The 24,985-nt window shown below is 42.5% G+C and overlaps 1 protein-coding gene across 3 annotated transcripts in view; it reads right to left on the bottom strand.

The window, feature by feature from the left end:
• Window positions 1-2,826: 2,826 nt before the first annotated feature.
• Window positions 2,827-24,985, bottom strand: part of LOC109874604 (tensin-3) — a 64,971-nt gene continuing 42,812 nt past the window's right edge. For all 3 annotated transcript variants that reach the window (XM_020466591.2, XM_020466592.2, XM_020466590.2), the window contains exons 17-26: window positions 18,754-18,895; window positions 17,139-17,734; window positions 16,817-16,903; window positions 16,486-16,617; window positions 9,929-10,024; window positions 9,618-9,695; window positions 7,045-7,125; window positions 6,605-6,788; window positions 6,358-6,426; window positions 2,827-6,223 (exon numbers count right to left, since the gene is read on the bottom strand). In XM_020466591.2, coding sequence (XP_020322180.1) covers window positions 6,049-6,223; window positions 6,358-6,426; window positions 6,605-6,788; window positions 7,045-7,125; window positions 9,618-9,695; window positions 9,929-10,024; window positions 16,486-16,617; window positions 16,817-16,903; window positions 17,139-17,734; window positions 18,754-18,895 — 1,640 coding nt within the window. In that variant the 3' untranslated portion in view covers window positions 2,827-6,048. The remainder of the gene's footprint in view (window positions 6,224-6,357; window positions 6,427-6,604; window positions 6,789-7,044; window positions 7,126-9,617; window positions 9,696-9,928; window positions 10,025-16,485; window positions 16,618-16,816; window positions 16,904-17,138; window positions 17,735-18,753; window positions 18,896-24,985) is intronic.

Below are 24,985 nucleotides of genomic sequence, written 5' to 3'. Positions count from 1 at the left end.
TTTCGTAATGACTGTAATATTACATTGCATCTCTGTAATGGTAAAAATGTCATCTAGGCCGACATTTGTTGCACGGTTATTGGTTGTATATGATTAGTAAAATCCTTTGATCTGCACACTGCTTTACATCTATATAACCTCTAGGGTAATGTATAATTCTAATACTATAGCTCCTGCAGAGTAGGGTAAAGGGCATCCTGTAATCATAAAAAGGTATTTACATGACGCTGGGTGGCAAAGACGGCCCATAATCAAACAGTGCATGGCATTGTGCAGCGATCCCAAAATTGAACTTTCTATTTCTGCGCCGCTACCTTTGTTCTTCCTCCGAAAGGGGACCTCCCTTCCCTCTTCATCCCCTCCTCCTCTCCTCCCTAATTAAACAACAAGTGAATGGAGGGAGGGAGATGGGGAGCAGGGAGGAGGAAAAGTTCTATGGAACTGGGGCCACCACTTACCAATCCAGACTTGAAGAGCTCCTCCCAGAAACAGCCTTGTGCAAACATGTGAAATTGTTTGGCGGAGCTGGATTTATTATTACTGTATGTGTGACAGCCCTAATCAGTGTCTGTAACGGGCGCTTGAGCAGGTCAGAACACACAAGACAATGGCAGCGATTATGCCCTGCCCTGGTTGAGACTCATCAGTGGGGATTGGGTTTGTGTTTAGGGTCAGAAGGTAGGAGGTTCCAGAATAGTGGTGGTAGTTGAGGAATTCCCGGTCAGTATCCAGTGTATTCTGAGAAATTACAGTATTTCCTAGAATTGATTGAACCCAATTTATTATGAACGAACAATATGCATGGAAATTCAACGAGAGGTCTCTCTCTCCCCAGTGTATTCTGTATTCTGTAATTATGATATATGTTATTCTGTACAAGAGACTACTGGATGGATCTTATGAAAGGTGCACGCGTTGAACCCTGTGATGGTAACTTATGGACAATGTGCTCAATACATACAATGAGTGGGATTTTTTTTATCTCTCTTTCTTTCTTTCTCTCTCTCTCTCTCTCTCTCTCTGTCTCTTTCTCTTTCTGTCTCTCTGTTAAATGAAAATGAGGATGCTATTATTACTTGTCTGAAATATTGCAATAGCACAATCTGTTCTCGTAAAACATCTACCTCCTCAGAGAATTCCCTTCTATTATTTTAGTATTGTCTGCTTCTCTGGACTTTGGATTCCCCAAATTCCTTTTTCTCTGTGGCCAACTCAGACTAAATAAGACACCTACACTCCCTTCCTCCCCTCCCCGGGAATTCTTCACTTTCACCACCTGTCCAAGGACAGTAGGGGGTTTCTCTCCCTTCCCACCTTCCCCCTCTCCTCCACTCTCCTCACCCTGCAATTTGTACCTCAGTCTCACCACCGGGCCAGTCAAAGACAGACCTGTCCAGACCTGCACCGCCCAGAGAGAGCAGAGGAACACGACCTGATTTCTCCAAGTGTTAAATGACACGTTCCTGTGTTGTCTTTAGGGTTCATCATCCAATCACACAATAAACTGCCTTGTGACATCATCAACATTTGCACGATTTGTAGCGATAGTCTTGATGATCCAGGATCAACAGTGCAATAGACAATCCAGGACTGACACAGCACACAATACGATCCAGGATCGACACAGTACACAAGACGATCCAGGACAAACACAATGCAGTGAGTGCACAAGACAATCCAGGAAGGACAGAGTCATATGACAATCTTGGACAGATCATCTTCTAATCAATAATTATTTTAATACTGCTTTTGTGCAAGTGTGTATGTCTGTGCGTTCTATTTCTGTGATCCAATCTCTCTTACCCTTTCTCTGAAGTGTTTCCTGTGCAGGTTAGCTGACATACCCCCTAGACGCGATGTCCGTGCCCCCCGTGGAAATCTATTTAGTATAATATAAAGAATCCCCATCAGTATCCGTCTGTTTAAGAAAGAGATATCAGTTTTTTTTGCATGGGCTGTGTCTCAATCCACTGCATCAGCCAATGGCGGCCTTCCGCATCTTTGGTTGAAGGTGGCCGAGCTATAGCAGTGTTTGTCAGACCATGAGATATTCCGAAAATCGGTCTTCTCACAAAAACGTTTGTAGCATCCAAACTAATATGACCACTCTATGGAAAGAGAGGACTCTCATGAACACAATGATGTTGTCCGTTTTGTTCTACGCCCCCCCCCCCCCCTAGCGCCCGAACAGTTTGAGCTAAATGCTAATATGACCCCTCTATGGATGCACACACATGCCTCACAAGACTTGTACCAGTTTTATGGGTGTATATATGGAAGTAGTTTAGTGCCTAAAGAAATGTGTTAAATATGTGTACATTTTTTAAATAGTTTTCTGATCTTTCTTATTTCTCTCAGATATAGGACAGACACTTCAAGACAGACTATCTTTAGATTTATTTATGACTACCTGTTTTTCCATGTATGAATCTGTTCAATGTGTTTGTTTCTATGGGCTAATAGCAGTAAGGCCAAATTCAATGTTTCATCAAATCATTTTTTTATATATATTTTTGATAGCTAAAGGGGTCCTAAAATTCCAAATCTAATAGTTAATGGTACATGGTATGCTCATCTTAAAACAATCCCATATTTGAACTTAGTAGAACTCCCCTCCCCCCAGTTTAGACGCTTAAGGATTTGTGTGTTACTAGCACCCTCTTCTGGTTTCCTGGTGGAACAACAGACATACAAATCAGACATACTGCCAAACTCAACAAATCTCTCTCATTCTGTGGTACCTGAATTGAAAGTCAGATCCCTCTCTCTCTTTCTCTTTCTCTCTCTCTCTCTACTTTTTGAGAATAAATAAATGTACCAATGACATTACTTTTCTCTTTTGTTTATTTACATCTAACATTGAAAATGTAATTTCTAATATACAAATTAACTGTTCATGTCACTTGCTGCAGGATCAATACGACACTTAATTATTATTCCAAATGTGAGATAGTAAAGGTATTATGAGGTACAGACTGTAGATGATACACTACATGACCAAAAGTATGTGGACGCCTGCTCGTCGAACGCCTCATTCCAAAATCATGGGCATTAAAATAGAGTTGGTCCCTCCTTTACTGCTACAACAGCCTCCACTCTTCCGGGAAGTCTTTCCACTAGAAATTGGAACATTGCTGCGGAGACTTGCTTCCATTCAGTCACAAGAGCATTAGTGAGGTCGGGCACTGGTGTTGGGCGATTAGGTCTGGCTCGCAGTTCTTCCACAGCAATCTCGACAAACTATTTCTTTATGGACCTCGCTTTGTGCACGGGGGCATTGTCATGCTGAAACAGGAAAGGGCCTTCCCCAAATTGTTGCCACAAAGGTGGAAGCACAGAATCGTCTACAATGTCATTGTATGCTGTAGCGTTAAGATTTCCCTTCACTGGGAAAAAATAAAATAAAATAAAAAAACAGACCATTATTCCTCCTCCGCCAAACTGTACAGTTGGCACTATACATTGGGACAGGTAGAATTCTCCTGGCATCTGCCAAACCCAGATTTGTCCGTCAGACTGCCAGATGGTGAAGCGTGATTCATCACTCCAGATAACGCATTTCCACTGCTCCAGAGTCCAATGGCGGCAAGCTTTACTGCACTCCTGCCGACGCTTGGCATTGCGCATGGTGATCTTAGGCTTGTGTGCGAGTTCTCTGCTATGGAAACCCATTTCATGAAGCTCAGTTCTTGTGCTGACGAACAGATCTTGTGCTGACATTGCTTCCAGAGGCAGTTTGGAACACGGTAGTGAGTGTTGCAACTGAGGACAAATGATTTTTACGCACTATGTGCCTCAGCACCTGTTCTGTGAGCTTGTGTGGCCTACCACTTCACGTTTGAGCTTTTGTTGCTCCTAGAAGTTTCCACTTCACTATAACAGCACTTACAGTTGACTTGGGCAGCTCTAGCAGGGCAGAAATTTGAGGAACTAACTTTTTGGAAAGGTGGCATCCTATGACGGTGTCACGTTGAATGTCACTGAGCTCTTCAGTAAGGCCATTCTACCGCCAATGTTTGTCTATGGAGATTGCATGACTGTGTGCTCGATTTTATACACCTGTCAGCAATGGGTGTGGCTGAAATATCCGAATCCACTAATTTGAAGGGGTGTCCACATACTTTTGTATATAAAGTGTATAACTAGCACATCATGATAAAAATATGAAACAATACAATGAAAATGTACATAAACAATGACTGTATAATATTTCAACGAAGCCGTATTGGATTAGATGGTCCCTGTCCAGATTATTTGACATAAAGAAATAAGTGATCAGGAAAGTCAATTTAGACAAAAATGTATTTTAAAAGTTGCGCTTGATTGATGTTAAACATTTGCACTTTTCCATTTAGCTCAATAATCATCTATTGTTCCAACACACAAAAAAAATATGGCTTCCAAATTAAATATATAATACAATTTTCCTCTAATGTATGTATATATATATATATATATATATATATATATATTTATATATATATAATATATTAACAATGAGACATTCCAATATATAGTTAGATAATATACCCCCAAAAATACAATTGAAAACAGTTATTTGAGACTAGCCAGAGGAAAAACAAACAGTGAAGTAGCAATGTTTAAACATTCTTCCAGACAAAGTTTTACTGAATTAAGTAATAAAGGAGTTTGAAGTACAAGTAATGAACTAATTAGATAAACTAATCATATAATATATTAGGGTTTACATATAAAATATTGGTCTGTGGTTTAATTCATCCTAACACTCCCCATCCAGATCATAGCATTTGTGTGTATTTTAGTTTTGATAGTGGTTAAACTCACATACATTTCCAGAGCAACATCAAAGTTCAAGGGAAATGATTGGGATGGTAAAACATGAGTGTAGGGATGTTTGAAGGTCAATAGATTACTTTTAAAATAGTATTTGGTGCATTTACAAAAATTCATTAAGTATTTTTCATGACCCTTTTTAATAGCTTGAGTAATGCTTAATTTCTATTGTTTCTTTCATTTTGGTTAAATATTAGACATGACAAACCCTTACATGCCAGGCTTCTAGGGTCCCCTTGAGTATAGTATCACACCATACAGAGCATGTTGAGAATAGGAATATGTAACTAACTTTAGTATAGTATCACACCATACAGAGCATGTTGAGAATAGGAATATGTAACTAACTTTAGTATAGTATCACACCATACAGAGCATGTTGAGAATAGGAATATGTAACTAACTTTAGTATAGTATCACACCATACAGAGCATGTTGAGAATAGGAATATGTAACTAACTTTAGTATAGTATCACACCATACAGAGCATGTTGAGAATAGGAATATGTAACTAACTTTAGTATAGTATCACACCATACAGAGCATGTTGAGAATAGGAATATGTAACTAACTTTAGTATAGTATCACACCATACAGAGCATGTTGAGAATAGGAATATGTAACTAACTTTAGTATAGTATCAGACCATACAGAGCATGTTGAGAATAGGAATATGTAACTAACTTGTAAAGAGCTGGGATACATAAAACTGTAAACCCCTTCAAGAGAGAAATGCAAACACCTGTATTAGTTCTATAACAATAACTGAAATACACGTTATAATATACCTGTTGTATTCTATGTTTCCCTGCATACACACCCCTAATGCTCATCATAACGAGAGTCTATTAGAAAATGAAGTCAAAGGAAGTTTTGAGTTTTCATTCGACTCAATAAATATTTTATTGAGTCTCCTGTCCTGCTGATGGTCCACAGCTCCCTCTGTGCTGTGACTCGGAGTTTACTTGGATAGGAGGTGGAGCTGTAACTTACAAGTCTTTGCATGCTCGTTATCAAGATAAATCTATCCCATGTCCAGTTATCCATTGTTCGTTGTATCCCATTCTTAGGTGGTGGAAACTCATTCTAGTTCTGTGGGTGGAACTCTTTTCCGCTGGCTTCCAGTCCAACGTATTAAGTCCTGGGTCATAACCCTCAGGTTGTGGGTTGTACAATACAGTTTCCAGTTTTAGAAACAGCCCCATTAGCCAATCAGCTAGCAGCGTGGCAGGTCTACTTGGTCTTCTGGGAGCCAATCATCACCTTGGAGACAAAGTTGACAATGGCGCTGGCGGGCTGCTCGGGGTCGTGCTCGGCAAACAGGTGGCACACATTGTCCTGCCCACTGCCCGTCTTCCTCGCCACAAAGCCAAAGATCTTTGCTGAAGTGCAGCCATCTTTTTTCCACCTAAGAATGGTTGTGGGAAAGAACACAAGAAGAACATACTGTCAGCAAGTTATCATACAAACAGTATAAGGTGATGATATTAGCCCCACCGTACTCTTATTTCAAATGATGTTTATTCTGGCATCTTTACTCACTTCCGATCTTGAGGGTCCAATGCACAGAAGATGACAGTGTTCACTGCATAATGCCTTCTGAAGAATAACCTGGAAAGAAGAAGGGGAGGAGGGAAAAAGAGAAATGCATATTATTACTGTATATATATATATATATATATATGTATGTATCATTTTATATTAGCTTTAAATGCATTCCTAATGTGACCATACATATTATATGTGTGTTTGTGTCTGTCTTTCTGTCTGTGTATTCTCCATAACTCACTTCCTCTGGTTGTCAGTGAGGGTGATACCCTGTGAGGAGACTTTGAAGTGGACCACGGTGGAGGTAGGCAGAGGGTCTGAACCCAGAGGGTCTGAGCCCAGCGTTACACTGGTGGCCTTCTGCACAGCCTGGTACCCCGTCAGAGACTCCATCTCCACCGAGCCCAGGAACCACACGTTACATGCTGCAGAGAAACACACACGTTACTCACTGATGAAACACACACTACAAACTGAACACACACAGGAACCACACAGTACACACTGCAAGACCAAATACATGTTATCTACACAATCACTAAGGAACTGAGGTTGTTGTTGTTGCCCAATACTTCATTATGAGCCTTTAATATAATCCCCATTGATTCATCTAATAGTCATGCACCTGTATAAACATGTGCATAACGATGATTTGTGGTTAGTAAAGGATTTAAGCCCTACCTGCTCCTTGTTTGAGCAGCTCAGCAGCAGAGTTGGTAATAGATTGTGTCGTAGTATTCTCCACCATGTCTTCAAGAGGATCTATGGACATTGGGGGGGGGAAAATATATTCTATACAATGTAATGAAGAAAGTGATAAAGGAGGGATAAAGGAGGCATTGATATATCACTGAATTAATCTCTCTACTGGCCCTGCCACTGATGACGTGGGTTTATAGCTACCATGTAGAGGCAATTCATCTAAGTTGACAAGAGTTGCATGCACAGGCTAATAGATCACATCATTTACGGTACCAGTCAAAGGTTTGGACACACCTACTCATTCAAGGGTTTTTCTGTATTTTTACTATTTTCTACATTGTAGAATAATAGTGAAGACATCAAAACTATGAAATAACACATATGGAATCATGTAGTAACCAAAAAAGTGTTAAACAAATCAAAATATATTTTATTTTTGAGATTCTTCAAAGTAGCCACTCTTTGCCTTGATGACAGCTTTGCACACACTTGGCATTCTCTCAAACAGCTTCATGAGGTAGTCACCTGGAATGGGGCGGCAGGTAGCCTAGTGGTTAGAGCTTTGGGCCAGTAACCGAAAGGTTGCTAGTAGTTTAGTTTAGTTTGATTTGTTTAACACTTTTTTGGTTACTACATAATTCCATTTGTGTTATTTAATACTTTTGATGTCTTCACTATTATTCTACAATGTAGAAAATAGTGAACAATGTAGAAAAACCCTTGAATGAGTAGGTGTGTCCAAACCTTTGACTGGTACTGTATATATATATATCATTCTAAACTGCACTGCAATTTATAGCCCTGTCACATTTAGTTGCACAGAGAGAAGAGAGAGTAGTGTTCATTTACAGTGCCTTGCGAAAGTATTCGGCCCCCTTGAACTTTGCGACCTTTTGCCACATTTCAGGCTTCAAACATAAAGATATAAAACTGTATTTTTTTGTGAAGAATCAACAACAAGTGAGACACAATCATGAAGTGGAACGACATTTATTGGATATTTTTAACAAATCAAAAACTGAAAAATTGGGCGTGCAAAATTATTCAGCCCCTTTACTTTCAGTGCAGCAAACTCTCTCCAGAAGTTCAGTGAGGATCTCTGAATGATCCAATGTTGACCTAAATGACTAATGATGATAAATACAATCCACCTGTGTGTAATCAAGTCTCCGTATAAATGCACCTGCACTGTGATAGTCTCAGAGGTCCGTTAAAAGCGCAGAGAGCATCATGAAGAACAAGGAACACACCAGGCAGGTCCGAGATACTGTTGTGAAGAAGTTTAAAGCCGGATTTGGATACAAAAAGATTTCCCAAGCTTTAAGCATCCCAAGGAGCACTGTGCAAGCGATAATATTGAAATGGAAGGAGTATCTGCAAATCTACCAAGACCTGGCCGTCCCTCTAAACTTTCAGCTCATACAAGGAGAAGACAGATCAGAGATGCAGCCAAGAGGCCCATGATCACTCTGGATGAACTGCAGAGATCTACAGCTGAGGTGGGAGACTCTGTCCATAGGACAACAATCAATCTGGCCTTTATGGAAGAGTGGCAAGAAGAAAGCCATTTCTTAAAGATATCCATAAAAAGTGTTGTTTAAAGTTTGCCACAAGCCACCTGGGAGACACACCAAACATGTGGAAGAAGGTGCTCTGGTCAGATGAAACCAAAATTGAACTTTTTGGCAACAATGCAAAACGTTATGTTTGGCGTAAAAGCAACACAGCTCATCACCCTGAACACACTATCCCCACTGTCAAACATGGTGGTGGCAGCATCATGGTTTGGGCCTGCTTTTCTTCAGCAGGGACAGGGAAGATGGTTAAAATTGATGGGAAGATGGATGGAGCCAAATACAGGACCATTCTGGAAGAAAACCTGATGGAGTCTGCAAAAGACCTGAGACTGGGACAGAGATTTGTCTTCAAACAAGACAATGATCCAAAACATAAAGCAAAATCTACAATGGAATGGTTCAAAAATAAACATATCCAGGTGTTAGAATGGCCAAGTCAAAGTCCAGACCTGAATCCAATCGAGAATCTGTGGAAAGAACTGAAAACTGCTGTTCACAAATGCTCTCCATCCAACCTCACTGAGCTCGAGCTGTTTTGCAAGGAGGAATGGGAAAAAATGTCGGTCTCTCGATGTGCAAAACTGATAGAGACATACCCCAAGCGACTTACAGCTGTAATCGCAGCAAAAGGTGGCGCTACAAAGTATTAACTTAAGGGGGCTGAATAATTTTGCACGCCCAATTTTTCAGTTTTTGATTTGTTAAAAAAGTTCGAAATATCCAATAAATGTCGTTCCACTTCATGATTGTGTCCCACTTGTTGTTGATTCTTCACAAAAAAATACAGTTTTATATCTTTATGTTTGAAGCCTGAAATGTGGCAAAAGGTCGCAAAGTTCAAGGGGGCCGAATACTTTCGCAAGGCACTGTAACTAGCTTATCCACAGGACACAATATGTTTTGTCAAATACAACACTCTCTACTGTGTGAATGTAAAATCTGTTCTGATGATGATACTAAGAAGTAGCTTCCCACCTCTGTCAGGTATGATGAGTTTGCAGGGTAGGGCCAGTGGAGTGATTGAGTGCTGGCACACCAACGCTGTTAAACTTCCTGGAAAACAAAAACAATAGAAAACATACTATAAACATCATAGCAATTTAGAGTTGTGATGAGCTTTCAACACAAGGTCTGAAGGGCAGTTAGTTGTGTTGATTATCCAGTAGAGGGAACTCTGAAACATTTCAAATTATTTCGCTGGTTACACAGAGTAACCAGCAGAGGTCCCCACTGTTTTACCACTGTCCTCAATCGTGTATGTAAAGTGTGCTAGAGAAGAGACACACCAAAGTAGGGCTCATTGGGACAGCCCTTCAACCGAACTCCTTTCTGTGTACACTCAATCAGGAAGTGACGGACCAGCTCATTGGACAGATCTCCTCCTATCAGAAAGAGAGAGAGAGAGAGAGAGAACGTTATGATACATAGTAATTTAATAAATGCTCATAACATGTGTATAACCCGTATCAGTGCATTATACCTGTTGGCTGTAATCAGGGTTAAGGTTTGTGTTACCGGTGTCAAAATTTTATTACCCCTGTTAACTCCTATTCCTGAATTCTAAGAGTTACATATCTCTTATCCAATCACTGCTGAGATAAGTGTTATTATGATTTAACAACAGTGTGTCCGAGGGGCATGAGGATCTGAGGAATGTCCTCCAGTACAAAGGGACCTGAGAAAATCCTTCATCTGGAACCGGCACGGGATTCAATCTCTTAAGGAGTCACAAAGTAAAGCTGAAGGTGTGGAGAGGGACTACGTCATAATGTTACTATAGGTGCTAGCCTGCTGCAAGCTTAGGGGGAGAGCGACACCAGAACAAAAGGAGAAAGGACTCAGGGCTCAGTGGGTTGTGCTCTGGGCTGGGCATAGGGGCACCAGTGTCGTTCAGCGTACTGTGTTTTAGGGACCAACCGCTGTAGATGTCTGACTGCATACACTTTCACTCGATTCTACATGTAAAATTGTTGCACACTCAATTTGGAAATGATGGCCAGCACTCTGTTCACAGGTGCTAAGTACTCTCGGCCAGCAAACGCTATTGGTGTGTCTGCGGCCTTACAGGATTACTATCAGCACACATTTTCTTTCTTTCCCAGAGAGCAACACCAACACATTCCAGAAGTATTCACATTAGTTGATCATGTTCCTTTGGGTTAGGGTTAGGGCTGGCACAATTACCGTATAATTATGTAATCGCCGAATCTGGATGGAGACATTCACGAAAATAAAATAACCGTCATAAGTGTACATTTGTTTGGCATGAACAGCTGACTGAAGGTGTGACGGCCGGGCATTCGTGCGGTTGAGTCCGTTTCAGCGGTAACATGGACTCTTTACAACGTGATTAAAGTTTGTTGCTCCTTGCTGAAACAAACAAGGTGTTGTAGCAAACAAGTCTTTGGTTGCCTAAGAAATGCCCCCCTCCCTGCAGCAGCAGGATTCCAGGAGAGGAGCTTTAAAAAAAAAAAAAACTATAAAAATTTAACACTTTTTTTTCTTCTATTCAAACAATTATAACGGTGACCGTGGTCATTTGGCTGACCAATATGACCAGTAACAATCATCCAAAATTCCATGAACGTCACAGCCCTAGTTAGGGTAGAAGTTCGGGGTAAAAAATATCAAGCTTAGTGTTCTGTAGGCCTATTCCTAGAAATATGTCTGAATATGACTTGAGATTATCATAATGATTTCTCTTTTCTTTAGAAGTCCTTTTCAATTGAAATATAACCAGATTCACATACCGCCCCAACAGATCCACAGATGACGCAATCTCAATCACACTCCACACCGCCCTTTACCACCTGGACAAAAGGAACACCTATGTGAGAATGCTGTTCATTGACTACAGCTCAGCGTGCAACACCATAGCACTCACAAATCTCATCACTAAGCTAAGGATCCTGGGACTAAACACCTCCCTCTACAACTTGATCCTGGACTTCCTGACGGGCTGCCCCCAGGTGGTAAGGGTAGGCAACAACACATCTGCCACGCTGATCCTCAACACAGGGGCCCCTCAGGGGTGTGTGCTTTAGTACCCTCCTGTACTCCCTGTTCACCCACGATTGCATGACCAAGCAGGAGTCCAACACCATCATTAAGTTTGCTGACTACACAACAGTGGTAGGCCTGATCACCGACAGCGATGAGACAGCCTATAGGGAGGAGGTCAGCGACCTGGCAGTGTGGTGACAGGACAACAACCTCTCCCTCAATGCTGATCGTGGACTATAGGAAAAGGAGGGCCGGACAGGCCCCCATTAACATCGAAGGGGTTGAAGTGGAGTGGGTCGAGAGTTTCAAGTTCCTTGGTGTCCACATCACCAAAGAAGTATCATGGTATGGCAACTGCTCGGCATCTGACCGTAAGGCGCTACATCCCTGGGGCCAAGTTTCCTGCCATCCAGGACCTATATACTAGGCGGTGTCAGAGGAAGGACCAAAGAATTGCCCAAGACTCAAGTCACCCAAGTCATAGACCGTTTGTTCTCTCTGCTACCACACGACAAGCAGTACATGCCAGTACTGTGCAGCCGTCTTCATCGACCTAGCCAAGGCTTTCGACTCTGTCAATCACCATATTCTTATCGACAGACTCAGTAGCTTCGGTTTTTCTAATGACTGCCTTGCCTGGTTCACCAACTACTTTGCGGACAGAGTTCAGTGTGTCAAATCCGAGAGCATGTTGTCCGGTCCTCTGGCAGTCTCTATGGGGGTACCACAGGGTTCAATTCTTGGGCCGACTCTTTTCTCTGTATATCAATGATGTTGCTCTTGCTGCGGGTGATTCCCTGATCCACCTCTACACAGACGATACCATTCTGTATACTTCTGGCCCTTCCTTGGACACTGTGCTATCTAGGCCCTATCTAGGCCCTTAACCCTTTTTTCTTTTGGAAAAAATGTGTTTATTACATTCTATTAATAAGATAACTGATCCTGAAACCTGGCAACTTTATCTTGTCTCGTAATTTCTCCTATTAAACATATTTTTAAAAAAATATTACTACAGGAAATTTGCTTTAAAACTGCAATATTTTCTCAGCCTCATGGTAAAATGTGTAAATAGGCTGAGATTAGCTATAAAACTGCAAATTCGTCTTTCTCCCCCATGGCAAAAAAACTAAAGGATCAACTACACAAAAAAAACATTGTCCAAGGAGGTTGCCCCCCCCCCAGACAACAAATAGTTTATGCGCGGCTTGCATGCAAGGCACACGTGATCTACCGGTGCACTGAACTTTTGTGTCGATCTGGTAAACAACTGGTAAACAATTGGATCCTGACTAGTCCCTGTCGCGAAAAAACATCCCCACAGCATGATGCTGCTACCCCCATGCTTCACCGATAGGGATGGGGCCAGGTTTCCTCCAGACGTGATGATTGGCATTCAGGCCGAGGAGTTCAATCTTGGTTTCACCAGACCAGAGAGTCTTGTTTCTCATGGTCCAAAAGTCTTTAGGTGCTCTTTTGGCAAACTCCAAGTGGGCCGTCATGTGCCTTTTACTGAGGAGTGGCTTCCTTCTGGCCACTCTACCATAAAGACCTGATTGATGGAGTGCTGCAGAGATGGTTGTCCTTCTGGAAGGTTCTCCCATCTCCATAGAGAAACTCTGGAGCTCTGTCAGAGTGACCATCGGGTTCTTAGTCACCTCCCTGACCAAGGCCCTTTTCCCCCAATTGTTCAGTTTGGCCAGGTGACCAGCTCTAGGAAGAGTCTTGTTGCAACCAAACTTCTCATGTATGAATGATGGAAGCCACTGTGTTCTTTTGGACCTTCAATGCTGCAGAAATTGTTTGGTATCCTTCCGCAGATCTGTGCCTCGACACAATCCTGTCTCGGCACTCTACAGACAATTCCTTTGACCTCACGGCTTGGTTTTTGCTGACATGCATTGTCAACTGTTGGACCTTATATAGACAGGTGTGTGCCTTTATATAGACAAGTTGTAGAAACATCACAAGGATGATCAATGGAATCAGGATGCACCTGAGCTCAATTTCGAGGCTCATAGCAAAGGGTCTGAATAAGGTATTTATGTTTTTTATTTTAAATACATTTGCAAAAATGTAAAAAAAACTGTTTTTGTTTTATCAATATGGGGTATTGTGTGTAGATTGATGAGGGGAAAGGTAATTTAATTAATTTTAGAATAACTTTGTAACGTAACAAAATGTGGAAAAGGTGAAGGGGTCTGAGTACTTTCCGAATGCACTGTACATTGCCCATCCCCCACTGAAATGGACTCCAACATGGCTAGTTGCTGTTCAGCATGTGGACTTGTTTTAGTAGAAGACGCACACGAGCAAGAAAGGGATGGCCTTACTGCTGCTGGAAATGACTTGCAAGTAGCAACATTGGATATTTACATTGATTACTGGTGTTATTGGTATAGCTAGAATGTGTAGTTATTTCTATAATGTTAGTAACATTTCATAAAACACTATTGTAGCCTGTGTATATTAGCCTAATGAAAAGGATTAGGATTAGGAAGTTAGTAAACATGCATATACACACACTTTTATTCAAATACACACATACAAGGACACACACATTTCTTATGAGTTCATTTTCTTGGTTGTTGGTGCATTGGGGGAGCGGGGTTCTTGGGGGTGGGGAATGGAATAAAAATATATATATATTTTCTTGTTTTTTTCTTAGGGGGGTGACTGTGGGAGGGGTCTTGGATGGTTGAGGGACAGCTATGGGGAACTGTGGGAGGATCCTGGAGGGTTTGCGTCCCCGTTTTTTTTTTTGTCCTTGTGGGAGATCTGTCGTCGTGCCCTTGAGCAGGGCATTGACCCTAGATGCATCTGTGTATCGCACTGAATGGGAGTCTGGATGACTGGTGTGGTGTAGTTGTTGCGAGCAAATTTTATGTTTTGGATATTCAATTAAAAAAAGACAAAAAAGAAAAGAAAAACATTTAAGAAAATGATGAAGCGGGGACATAAGGCTCATTATGTGAACAAAACATTCAGATTGAAGTATATTATAGAACACTATGTGTCTGACATGTATAATATGAAATCCTCTCATTTCTTTTTTGTCACAGAAAATGCACAACTTTATCACTGGAGAAACTTGAATCAGAGACGGTAATCTACCAAGAGACTCAACGAGCGATTACATTACTTCCTGTAATTCGCGTGTGCGCAATGAAGATTCTTGCAGAAGTAAATGGAAAAGTGTCATGTTCTAAACTACAGGAAGAAGCCTAATTGCATTTTGAGTCAAAGTTGGGTATCTTGTTTTTCTAATTTGCCAAGCTCGCACAAGTCGGGGATTCTTCTGTTGACCTCTTTCCATTCCATGTCCAGTCTCATAAGCGATATAAACAAAATAGTGAATAACTTAAGAACACGTTTATAAAGTTAGACATTAGTGTATTGGCCTGTTCAATGTGGATTCTTTAATAGCATAACCCGTTTTGTGTGTCTTTTATTGAAAACATGTGGTTATGGTAATGTTCGGTGTTAGGGTTGGTTAATGCTACAACACATTCATGAACATTACCCTGCACATATTGTGTAGACCTTTAGATATATTTGACTTCAGGAATGATGTTGAACCCTTGCTCGGATAAAACCTCTCTTGAATTAAACAATTGATCAGTCACTGTCACCCATACTCACCTATAGGTAAGCCTACTCTTGGCTGGCTGACTTTGAGAAAATGTAAACACAACACTATTTAGGATATCTAGTTTATTCAAATGGTGGTATACTGACTCACTTTTTAAAGAAATCCTGAACGTGCTGCAAAGAAATTGTGGTCTTACAGGGACCTGTTTATAGTGTATGTGGCCTATCCAGGGCTTTGAAACAAATCTAGACATAACTACTAGACATTTACACAATTGTATTTATCTCAACTTTCATACTACACGAAGATAAATAGAGTACAATTTATAAACTGATCCAATCTGTTAGTTGGACTTAATGCACCTGTTACTGAAATGGTAACCCTGGCAGTCATTTTGACTGCAGATTGTGTGAATAAAAGTTCACATTTTTGGATATCCCCAGTGAGGCTGGATTCCAATAGGAATTAGACATCACTTTGCAAGCCAGAATAATGTGATTTGATGCTGGTTTTGCGGGTGACCAGCATATGCTGGTATGCTGGTGACCAGTTTATGTGTCCAAAACACAGCGAAGGCTGGTCACCAGCAAAAAAAAAACTGAAAATGCTAGTCACCAGCAGACACAGCAAAGTCTGGTAACCATTGAAAACACAATGAAGGCTGGTCACCAGCCTAAGCTGGTTTATGCTGTTTTTTTCAGCGGCCAAAAGTATCTCTGGAGAAAGTCCTGAAATCTGTGCAAGTTTATAAAGACAGCATGTCTATTGTTTGTCTTGAAACACTAGCTGCCACATCTAAGACTAGTTGGCAAAGAGAAGGGCTGCTTGGCTCTATCATGATACTGCCCAGAAGAGAGACCCAGAGCTAGGAGTTGTAGAGAGAGGGGCAGAGAGGTGACTATCATGTTCCCTCCATGGAAGTAAGGTCATAGGGGTGTAATAGTAGAGGGCTTTTATGGTGATTGTTATTGTTAGATTCCCAGGATGCTGCCTCTCAGTTGGCTCATTCCATGATACCCCCTCTGAAAGGTTCTGGAACTAGGGTGGAACCTGCCTGTAGGCACAGATCTAGGATCAGCTTATTCTCCAACAATTCTAATGATGACCATGGGTGAACACAAAACGAACTTAGGTCAGCATATATGTGCTTCATCAATCATCATTCTACTCCCATTTCCTACATCAAACAGGCACCGCTTTGAGTCGAACCAAAGCTCCGCCCATTTATATATTTCAGCCAATGCCTACCTCTCTTGGTCTGCTGCAGGACTGAGGGAGGGGGTGTGGCCACCTTCATGGCCAGCCCATAGGCACCTCTGAAGGAGTGGCTGTCACGTACAATGAAACACCCAGGCTCTTTGTCCTTCAGGACTGAGATAGCTGAGAGGAGGAGAGGAGGAGAAGAGGAGTATAGAGTAAAGGAGTAAAGGATGAGAGGAGGAAGATATTTCATGGAGGAGTTTGCAAATTGGAGCCTCTGCTAAAACTGGACAAAATCACTTTCAACATGCTGAAGAGCATCATGGAAATTCAGCAGACAAAATACAGTTGGTAGACAAGTATTTCTTCATGTGTTTACCTTGGTCCCTGGAGATATCAGACTTGTACCAGAATTTCGATGTGTCTTGCACAAATTTTACAGTCACCTGCTTGATGGCCAGGACATCTGGAAATACAGTATCACAAACAGACCAGAGATTAGCCAATGCACAAAGACCTCAGGAATTCAAACACTAAGTTTAAAAGACATCCATATGTGGCAAATCCAAATTGACAGAGAACACTCACAGGGCAGTACCTAAAGGATACAGTACTGATTACCTTCTTTAAAGTATTGCACCAACCCGAGCCATTAGCTCATATAAGTGATTGGCTATTGACTGTGCTAGCTAGAGGGTTACCTGGCAGAGGTGAGGCAGTGCCCGGCATCTGTGTAGAGGCTGAGAGGTCAGGCAGGACATTGGGGAAGGGGATACTGAGGGAGCTCCCACTGTGTGGGCTGGAGAACCCACTGGGGGCTGGGGAGGCCGTGCCCAGGGAGTGCTCCCCGTCTGACGCCCTCCTCTTCTCGGGCAGCAGCGGAGGCAAGGCCCCCTGGGCCTGGAGCTGCTGGTGCTGCTGGGTCCGGGTGGTGCCCTGCTGGTCCATGGAACCAGACATCAACATGCCCCTCTCCATGCCTCCGTTCCCCAGTAGAGGAGAGGCAGAGACTGGGCAGTCGGCGGTGCCGTAGCTCCCCAGGCCTGAGTCGTCCTGCTCATCAAAGCTGTGTGCGGGGCTGTGGGTGAGGGCATAGCGGGCCCTGTGGCTCCGTTGGCTTCCCCGGGGGGAGCTGTGGGCGTTGGGGGCCGGGTGGGGGTGCATGGGAGGGGAGTGGTGTCCGTAGTCCAGGGACATGGAGTGGGGAGGGGGGTGCCTGGGGGTGGGGCAGTTGCTGAGGGAGGCGTGGCGGCTCAGGAGGGCTCTGTCCTCTGGCCAGGGCTGACCCATGGAGGGGCTGGAGAAACGAGGAAGAACACCAAAATTAGAAGATAATCAAAAACACAACTATAATCAAACTGTATGACCATAAGGTATTTTCAGAACATTTAGCCTATAACCATAATTATACTGAACAAAAATATAAACACAACATGCCACAATTTCAATGATTTTATAGAGTTACAGTTCATATAAGGAGATCAGTCAATTTAAATAAATAAATTAGGCCCTAATTTATGGATTTCACATGACTGGGCAGGGGAGGCCATAGGCCCACCCATTTGGGAGCAAGGCCCAGCCAATCAGAATAAGTTTTTCCCTACAAAAGGGCTTTATCACAGAAAGAAGTACTCCTCAGTTTCATCAACTGCCCTGGTGGCTGGTCTCAGAATATCCCGCAGGAGAAGAAGCCAAATGTGTAGGTCCTGGGCTGGCATGGTTACACATGGTCTGCAGTTGTGAGGCTGGTTGGATGTACTGCCAAATTCTCTAATATGATGTTGGAGGTGGCTTATGGTAGAGAAATGAACGTCACATTATCTGGCAACAGCTCTGGTGGACGTTCCTGCGAACAGCATGCCAATTGCACACTCCCTCAAAACTTGAGACGTGGCATTGTGTTATGTGACAGAACTGCACATTTTAGAGTGGCCTTTTATTGTCCCCGGCACAAGAAGCACCTGTGTAATGATCATGCTGTTTAATCAGCTTCTTAATATGCCACACCTGTCAGATGGATTGATTATCTTGGCAAAAGGGAAATGCTGACTAACAGGGATGTAAACAAATTTGTGTCCAAAATTTTAGAGAAATATGCTTTTTGTGCATGTGGAAAATTTATTGGATCTTTATTTCAGCTCATGAAAGATGGGACCAATGCTTTACATGTTGCATTTATATTTTTCTTCAGTATATAAACATCTGTGATTGGGTCCATAACCATCTACTACAGTATATTCCAATAAATTACCTTTGAATAAACATGAGCTAGGCTTCCAATAATTATGTGAAAGGCTTGTTTGTGATTGGCTATACCTGTCTGTCCGTTGGAGCGTCCCACTTGTGAAGGCAGAGCGAGAGGAGCCGAAGGACCTATGGCTGCTGGAGGAGGAGTCTGGTAGGCCCTCATCTGTGGACTGGGGAAGGTGACCAATCATCTCTAAGTAACCGTGAGGCTCTGTTGGGGTGTGAGAGGGCATACATGATAAATGACACATATTGGATAAATACATTCAAGGACTAGGGCTAGAATGCACTAAACATCTTTCAAATCAAATTTGATTTGTCACATATGCTGAATACAACCATGAAATTCTTACTTACAAGCCCTTAACCAACAATGCAGAAGAAAGAAGAAAATAGAAAAATAACAAATAGTCCGGGTAGCCATTTGATTAGCTCTTCTCTTTATGGCTTGGGGTAGAAACTGATAAGAAGCCTTTTAAGCCTAGACTTGGTGCTCCAGTACAGCTTGCCGTGCGGTAGCAGAGAGAACAGTCTATGACAAGGGTGGTTGGAGTCTTTGGAGATTTTTAGGGCCGTCCTGACACTGCCTGTTATAGAGGTCCTGGATGGCAGGAAGCTTGGCCCCAGTACTGGGCCGTACACACTACCCTCTGTAGTGCCTTGTAGTCTGTAATAGTTTGCAAGTCCTGCCACATCCGACAAGCTTTGGAGCCAGTGTAGTAGGATTCAATCTTAGTCCTGTATTGACGCTTTGCCTGATGGTTCGTCGGAGGGCATAGCGGGATTTCTTATAAGCATCTGGGTTAGAGTCCTTCTCCTTGAAAGTGACAGCTCTAGCCTTTAGCTCAGTGCGGATGTTGCCTGTAATCCATGGCTTCTGGTTGGTGTATGTACGTACGGTCACTGTGGGGACAATGTCATTGATGCACTTATTGATGAAGCCAGTGACTGATGTGGTGTAGTCCTCAATTTATTCCAGTATGTGATAGCAAAACAGTCCTGTAGCTTAGCATCTGCGTCATCTGACCACTTCCCTATTGAGCGAGTCACTGGTACTTCCTGCTTTAGTTTTTGCTTGTAAGCACGAATCAGGAGGATAGAGTGATGGCCAGATTTGCCAAATGGAGGGCGAGGGAGAACTTTGTACGCGTCTCTGTGTGTGGAGTAAAGGTGGCCTAGAGTTTTTTTTCCTCTGGTCGCACATGTAACATAAGCATTTGAAGATTTTTAGGGCCGTCCTCTGACACTGCCTCGTTTAACATTAGCATTTTCTTATTTGCTTGTTTCAGACCGTCTATTGACCAACACTCCAAAAGAAATACAGATTCAATTTCTCCAAAACATCTGGATATCACATGAACAAAATCTGGGCAAAAATGCCTAAACTCTTAATCATTACCGTTTTTGGTAAGTATAACTCCTTCCACGTCTTCTGATCGAAGGTAAGGGTAAGGGAATATTTATGTGTTAATTATGGGTTTCTGTGGACTCCGAGATAGAGGAGACATAATGCTAATTTCTGAGCGCCGTCTCATATTATAGCCCAGTGAACGAATTCTGTAACGTTAAAAATAAATGTAACACAGCGGTTGCATTAAGAAGAAGTGTATCTTTCTATCTATATGTAGAACATGTATATTTAGTCAAAGTTTATGATGTGTATTGCTTGTTATCTGACATTAGCTCCGGCAGATATCATCATTTCTCCGGACATTTGAGTAGCATTTTGTGAACATGCCGTCATTGTAAACAGAGATTTATGGATATAAATAGCATATTATTGAAAAAAACATAAATGTGCTGTGTAACATGTCCTATTACTGTCATCTGATGAAGACTTTCAAAAGGTTAGTGAATTATTTTTCTTTTAATCCTGCGTTTGTTGATTGCATTTTTTGGCTATTCAAATTAGCTGTGTCTTTGGTGGTGGTTTGACATAAATATGTGCTATGTTTTCGCCGTAAAACATTTTAGAAATATGACTTGCTGGCTAGATGAACAAGGTGTTTATCTTTCATTTGAGCTATTGGACTTGTTAATGTGTGGAGGTTAAATATTTCTAAGAATATTTTTGCATTCCGTGCGCCACCGTTCCAGCTGAACGTGGGAGGGGTCGTTCCCAAAAGGGAACCCTGCCCGTAATCAGGTTAATAATTTCAGTCAAATAAAAGCGCTCTCACCCCAGGTGCAGTATAATAGAATACATCCAATACCAAACAGAGCAGTCAGCAGTGGTGTTAGTTAAATCATTCTCCAGTCAGTCAGTAAGTCAGTCTGCTTCTAGCTCAACAGTACAGCAGCCATTCATCGATCTGTTCAGTACGGAGCAGATTACTCTCCCTGGCAGGCCTTACTGCTGCCTGGCAGGCAGTGGCACTGAGTCAACAAATCAGACTAATTAATTCAAGCAGAAATTAAAAGTCCCCAGACATAATTGAGTAAAGCTTTTATTTCATCAATCATAGATCTGGAAACCCTGACAGGTGTCTAGCCATAGAAATTTGACTGGTAAACTCATTGGTACACTCGCAATGGCTTCCTGGTATTGTGATGCAGTAATTACCATGGTAATGTACAATGTTCATTCAAATGATGTTAACTGATGTAGCTAATGCAATGGAATGCATTTTTTGTAATGTCAGTTGAGTTGAATCAACAAATCACAGCACATATTGATGGCTACACTTCCTTCTTTCACTTCCTGCTTTTACTTTCTTCTTTGCTCTTATGGGTTCACCTGCAATGGCTGCCATTCCAGCCATTATGCCATCATTGACTTCAATTGGAACACCTGTTCTATTCATTCTATTTCTACCTTCAGAGTTTGTACTGTTAGGTGACATAAACTGGGACATGCTTAACACCCCGGCCATCCTACAATCTAAACTAGATGTCCTCAATCTCACACAAATTATCAAGGAACCTACCAGGTACAACCCTAAATCCGTAACCATGGGCACTCTCTTAGATATCGTCCTGACCAACTTGCCCTCTAAATACACCTCTGCTGTCTTCAACCAGGATCTCAGCGATTTTTGCCTCATTGCCTGCGTCCGTAATGGCTACGCGGTCAAACGACCACCCCTCATCACTGTCAAACACTCCCTAAAACACTTAAACAAGCAGGCCTTTCTAATCGAATTGGCCCGGGTGTCCTGGAAGGATATTGACCTCATCCCATCAATAGAGGATGCCTGGTTGCTCTTTAAAAGTGCTTTCCTCACCATGGTGCTTTCCAAGTGCTTCCTCACCTTAAATAAGCATGCCCCATTCAAAAAAATGTAGAACTAAGAACAGCTATAGCCCTTTGTTCACCACAGACTTGACTGCCCTTGACCAGCGCAAAAACATCCTGTGGCGTTCTGCATTAGCATCGAATAGCCCCTGCGATGTGCAACTTTTCAGGGAAGTCAGGAACCAATATACTCAGTCAGTTAGGAAAGCTACGGCTAGCTTTTTCAAACAGAAATTTGCATCCTGTAGCACTAACTCTAAATGGTTCTGGGACACTGTAAAGTCCATGGAGAATATGAGCACCTCCTCCCAGCAGCCCACTGCACTGAGGATAAGAAACACAGTCACCACCGATACATCTACGATAATCGATCATTTCAATAAGCATTTATCTACGACTGGCCATGCTTTCCACCTGGTTACCCCTAACCCGGCCAACATCTCAGCACCCCTTGCAGCAACTTGCACCCCCCCCCCCCGCTTCCGCTTCACCCAAATCCAGACAGCTGATGTTCTGAAAGAGCTGCAAAATCTGGATCCCAAAGATTCAGCTGGGCTAGGCATTCTGTTGCAACCCCTATTACTAGCCTATTCAACCTCTCTTTCATATCATCTGAGATCCCCAAAGATTGGAAAGCTGCCGCGGTCATCCCCCTACTCAAAGGGGGAGACACTCTGGACCCAAACTGTTATAGACCTAAATCCATCCTGCCCTGCTTTTTTAAATCTTCGAAAGCCAAGTTAACAAACAGATCACCGACCATCTTGAATCCCACCGTACCTTCTCCGCAATCTGGTATCCGAGCTGGTTATTGGTGCACCTCAGCCACGCTCAAGGTCCGAAACTAAATCATAACCGCCATCGATAAAAGACAGTACTGTGCAGCCATCTTCATCGACCTGGCCAAGGCTTTCGACTCTGTCAATCATCGCATTCTTATCGGCAGACTCAATAGACTTGGCTTCTCAAATGACTGACTCACCTGGTTCACCAACTACTTCTCAGATAAAGTTCAGTGTGTGCTAGTAAAACTAAGTGCATGGTCTTCAACCGATTGCTGCCTGCACCCTCCCGCCCGACTAGCATCACTACTCAGGACGGTTCTGACTTAGAATATGTGGACAACTACAAATACCTAGGTGACTGGTTAAACTGTAAACTCTCCTTCCAGACTCACATTAAGCATCTCCAATCCAAAATTAAATCTAGAATAAGTTTCCTATATCGCAACAATGCCTCCTTCACTCATGCTGCCAAGCATACCCTCGTAAAACTGACTAACCTACCGATCCTTGACTTTGGCAATATCATTCACAAAATAGCCTCCAACACTCTATTCAGCAAACTGGATGCAGTCTATCACAGTGCCATCCGTTTTGTCACCAAAGCCCCATATACCACCCACTTCTGCGACCTGTATGCTCTCGTTGGCTGGCCCTCACTACATATTTGTTGCCAAACCCACTGGCTCCAGGACATCTATAGGTCTTTGCTAGGTAAAGCCCCGCCTTATCTCAGTTCACTGGTCACCATAGCAAAACCCACCCGTAGCACGCGCTCCAGCAGGTATATTTCACTGGTCATCCCCAAAGCCAACACTTCCTTTGGCCTACTTTCCTTCCAGTTCTCTGCTGCCAATGATTGGAACGAATTGCAAAAATCTCTGAAGCTGGAGTCATATCTCCCTCTCTAACTTTAAGCATTAGCTGTCAGAGCAGCTTACCCATCACTGAACCTGTACACAGCCAATCTGTAAATAGCCCACCCAACTACTTCATCCCCCTATTGTTACTTACCTCTTGCTCTGTGCACCCCAGTATTTCAACTTGCACATCATCATCTGCACATCTATCAATCCAGTGTTAATGCTAAATTGTAATTATTTCACCTTACCTCCCTACTCTTCTATATTTGCACACACTGTACATAGATTTTTCTATTGTGTACATTTGTTTATGTGTAACTCTGTGTTGTTGTTTTTGTCGCACTGCTTTGATTTATCTTTGCCAGGTCGCAGTTGTAAATGAGAATTTTTTTCTCAACTGGCCTACCTGGTTAAATAAAGGTGAATTAAAAAATGTAATACAAATGTGCCTGCCCCCAGAACCTGAAACCACATGTTTCCAGTCCACAGATTCCATACAGCTCAGTGACTGACTGATGTTTCCATGGGTTCCCAGTTACCTCTATGGGAATGTGGAGGACAAGGCAGACAACGAAACGAGAGAGAGGGGTACTGGTTTCTTTTTGTCCCTCGACCCTTCTTTTGACACAGAGGTACTTTCACTGGGGAAAGAAAATAGTTTTTGAGCCCCCCGATTCCTCGACCCTGCATAACCATGGTAACATGGCACGTCTGAATGTGGTGATTCTATACACGGTGCATGCTTGGGCAAAGTGGGCACAGTGGGGCCACAGATCAGTTTGGGGGTGCTGTCACTCTCACAACCCCTCTGACACAGATCACCATGACAACAGGCTGGTGGGGGTCAAATAGGAACAAAGAGATGAACATGAAGATCACCTCTGAGTCTCACTCTGTGTGTGTGAGTGTAACCTCTGATATCATCACTGTCATGCTTCACCAATGACCCACAGCCACAACAGGATGGCAAAACTCTGCCAACTACTCAACTGGATTTGGAACAAAAACCCTCTTTATGACTTGTTTCAGAGGGAGGGAACCACAGAAGGGACCTATTCCATGTCTGATTATGTCTCTATACTCTAAAAGAATGGTTTAAGATGTATGCCAGTAGATGATAAACCAAGACATCCCAATCTCTGAGAACAACCACATTTATAACTGGGCGTGTTCCACCACTGAGAAAAATCTAAGACCACAACAAGGCTACGCACAAACAACATGTTTTACTGTTTTAGTCATTCAAGGCTTTGCCACTATGTGCTATAAAAAAACGGTTTCTTTTCAGTACTGAAACCACACAGACGTTCTCCAAACCGACCATGGGAGGAGAGAGACTTGTATGGAACCCCCAGGGAAAGGAGGCAGTCCATGAGAAGGCTTTGTTTGGTGCACTGCCTCCAACCACCACAAAATCCCCA

The sequence above is a fragment of the Oncorhynchus kisutch genome, linkage group LG30, assembly GCF_002021735.2.
Source record: "Oncorhynchus kisutch isolate 150728-3 linkage group LG30, Okis_V2, whole genome shotgun sequence".
In the NCBI taxonomy this organism is placed as follows: domain Eukaryota; kingdom Metazoa; phylum Chordata; class Actinopteri; order Salmoniformes; family Salmonidae; genus Oncorhynchus; species Oncorhynchus kisutch.
This window is presented reverse-complemented; position numbering and strand designations above follow the sequence as displayed.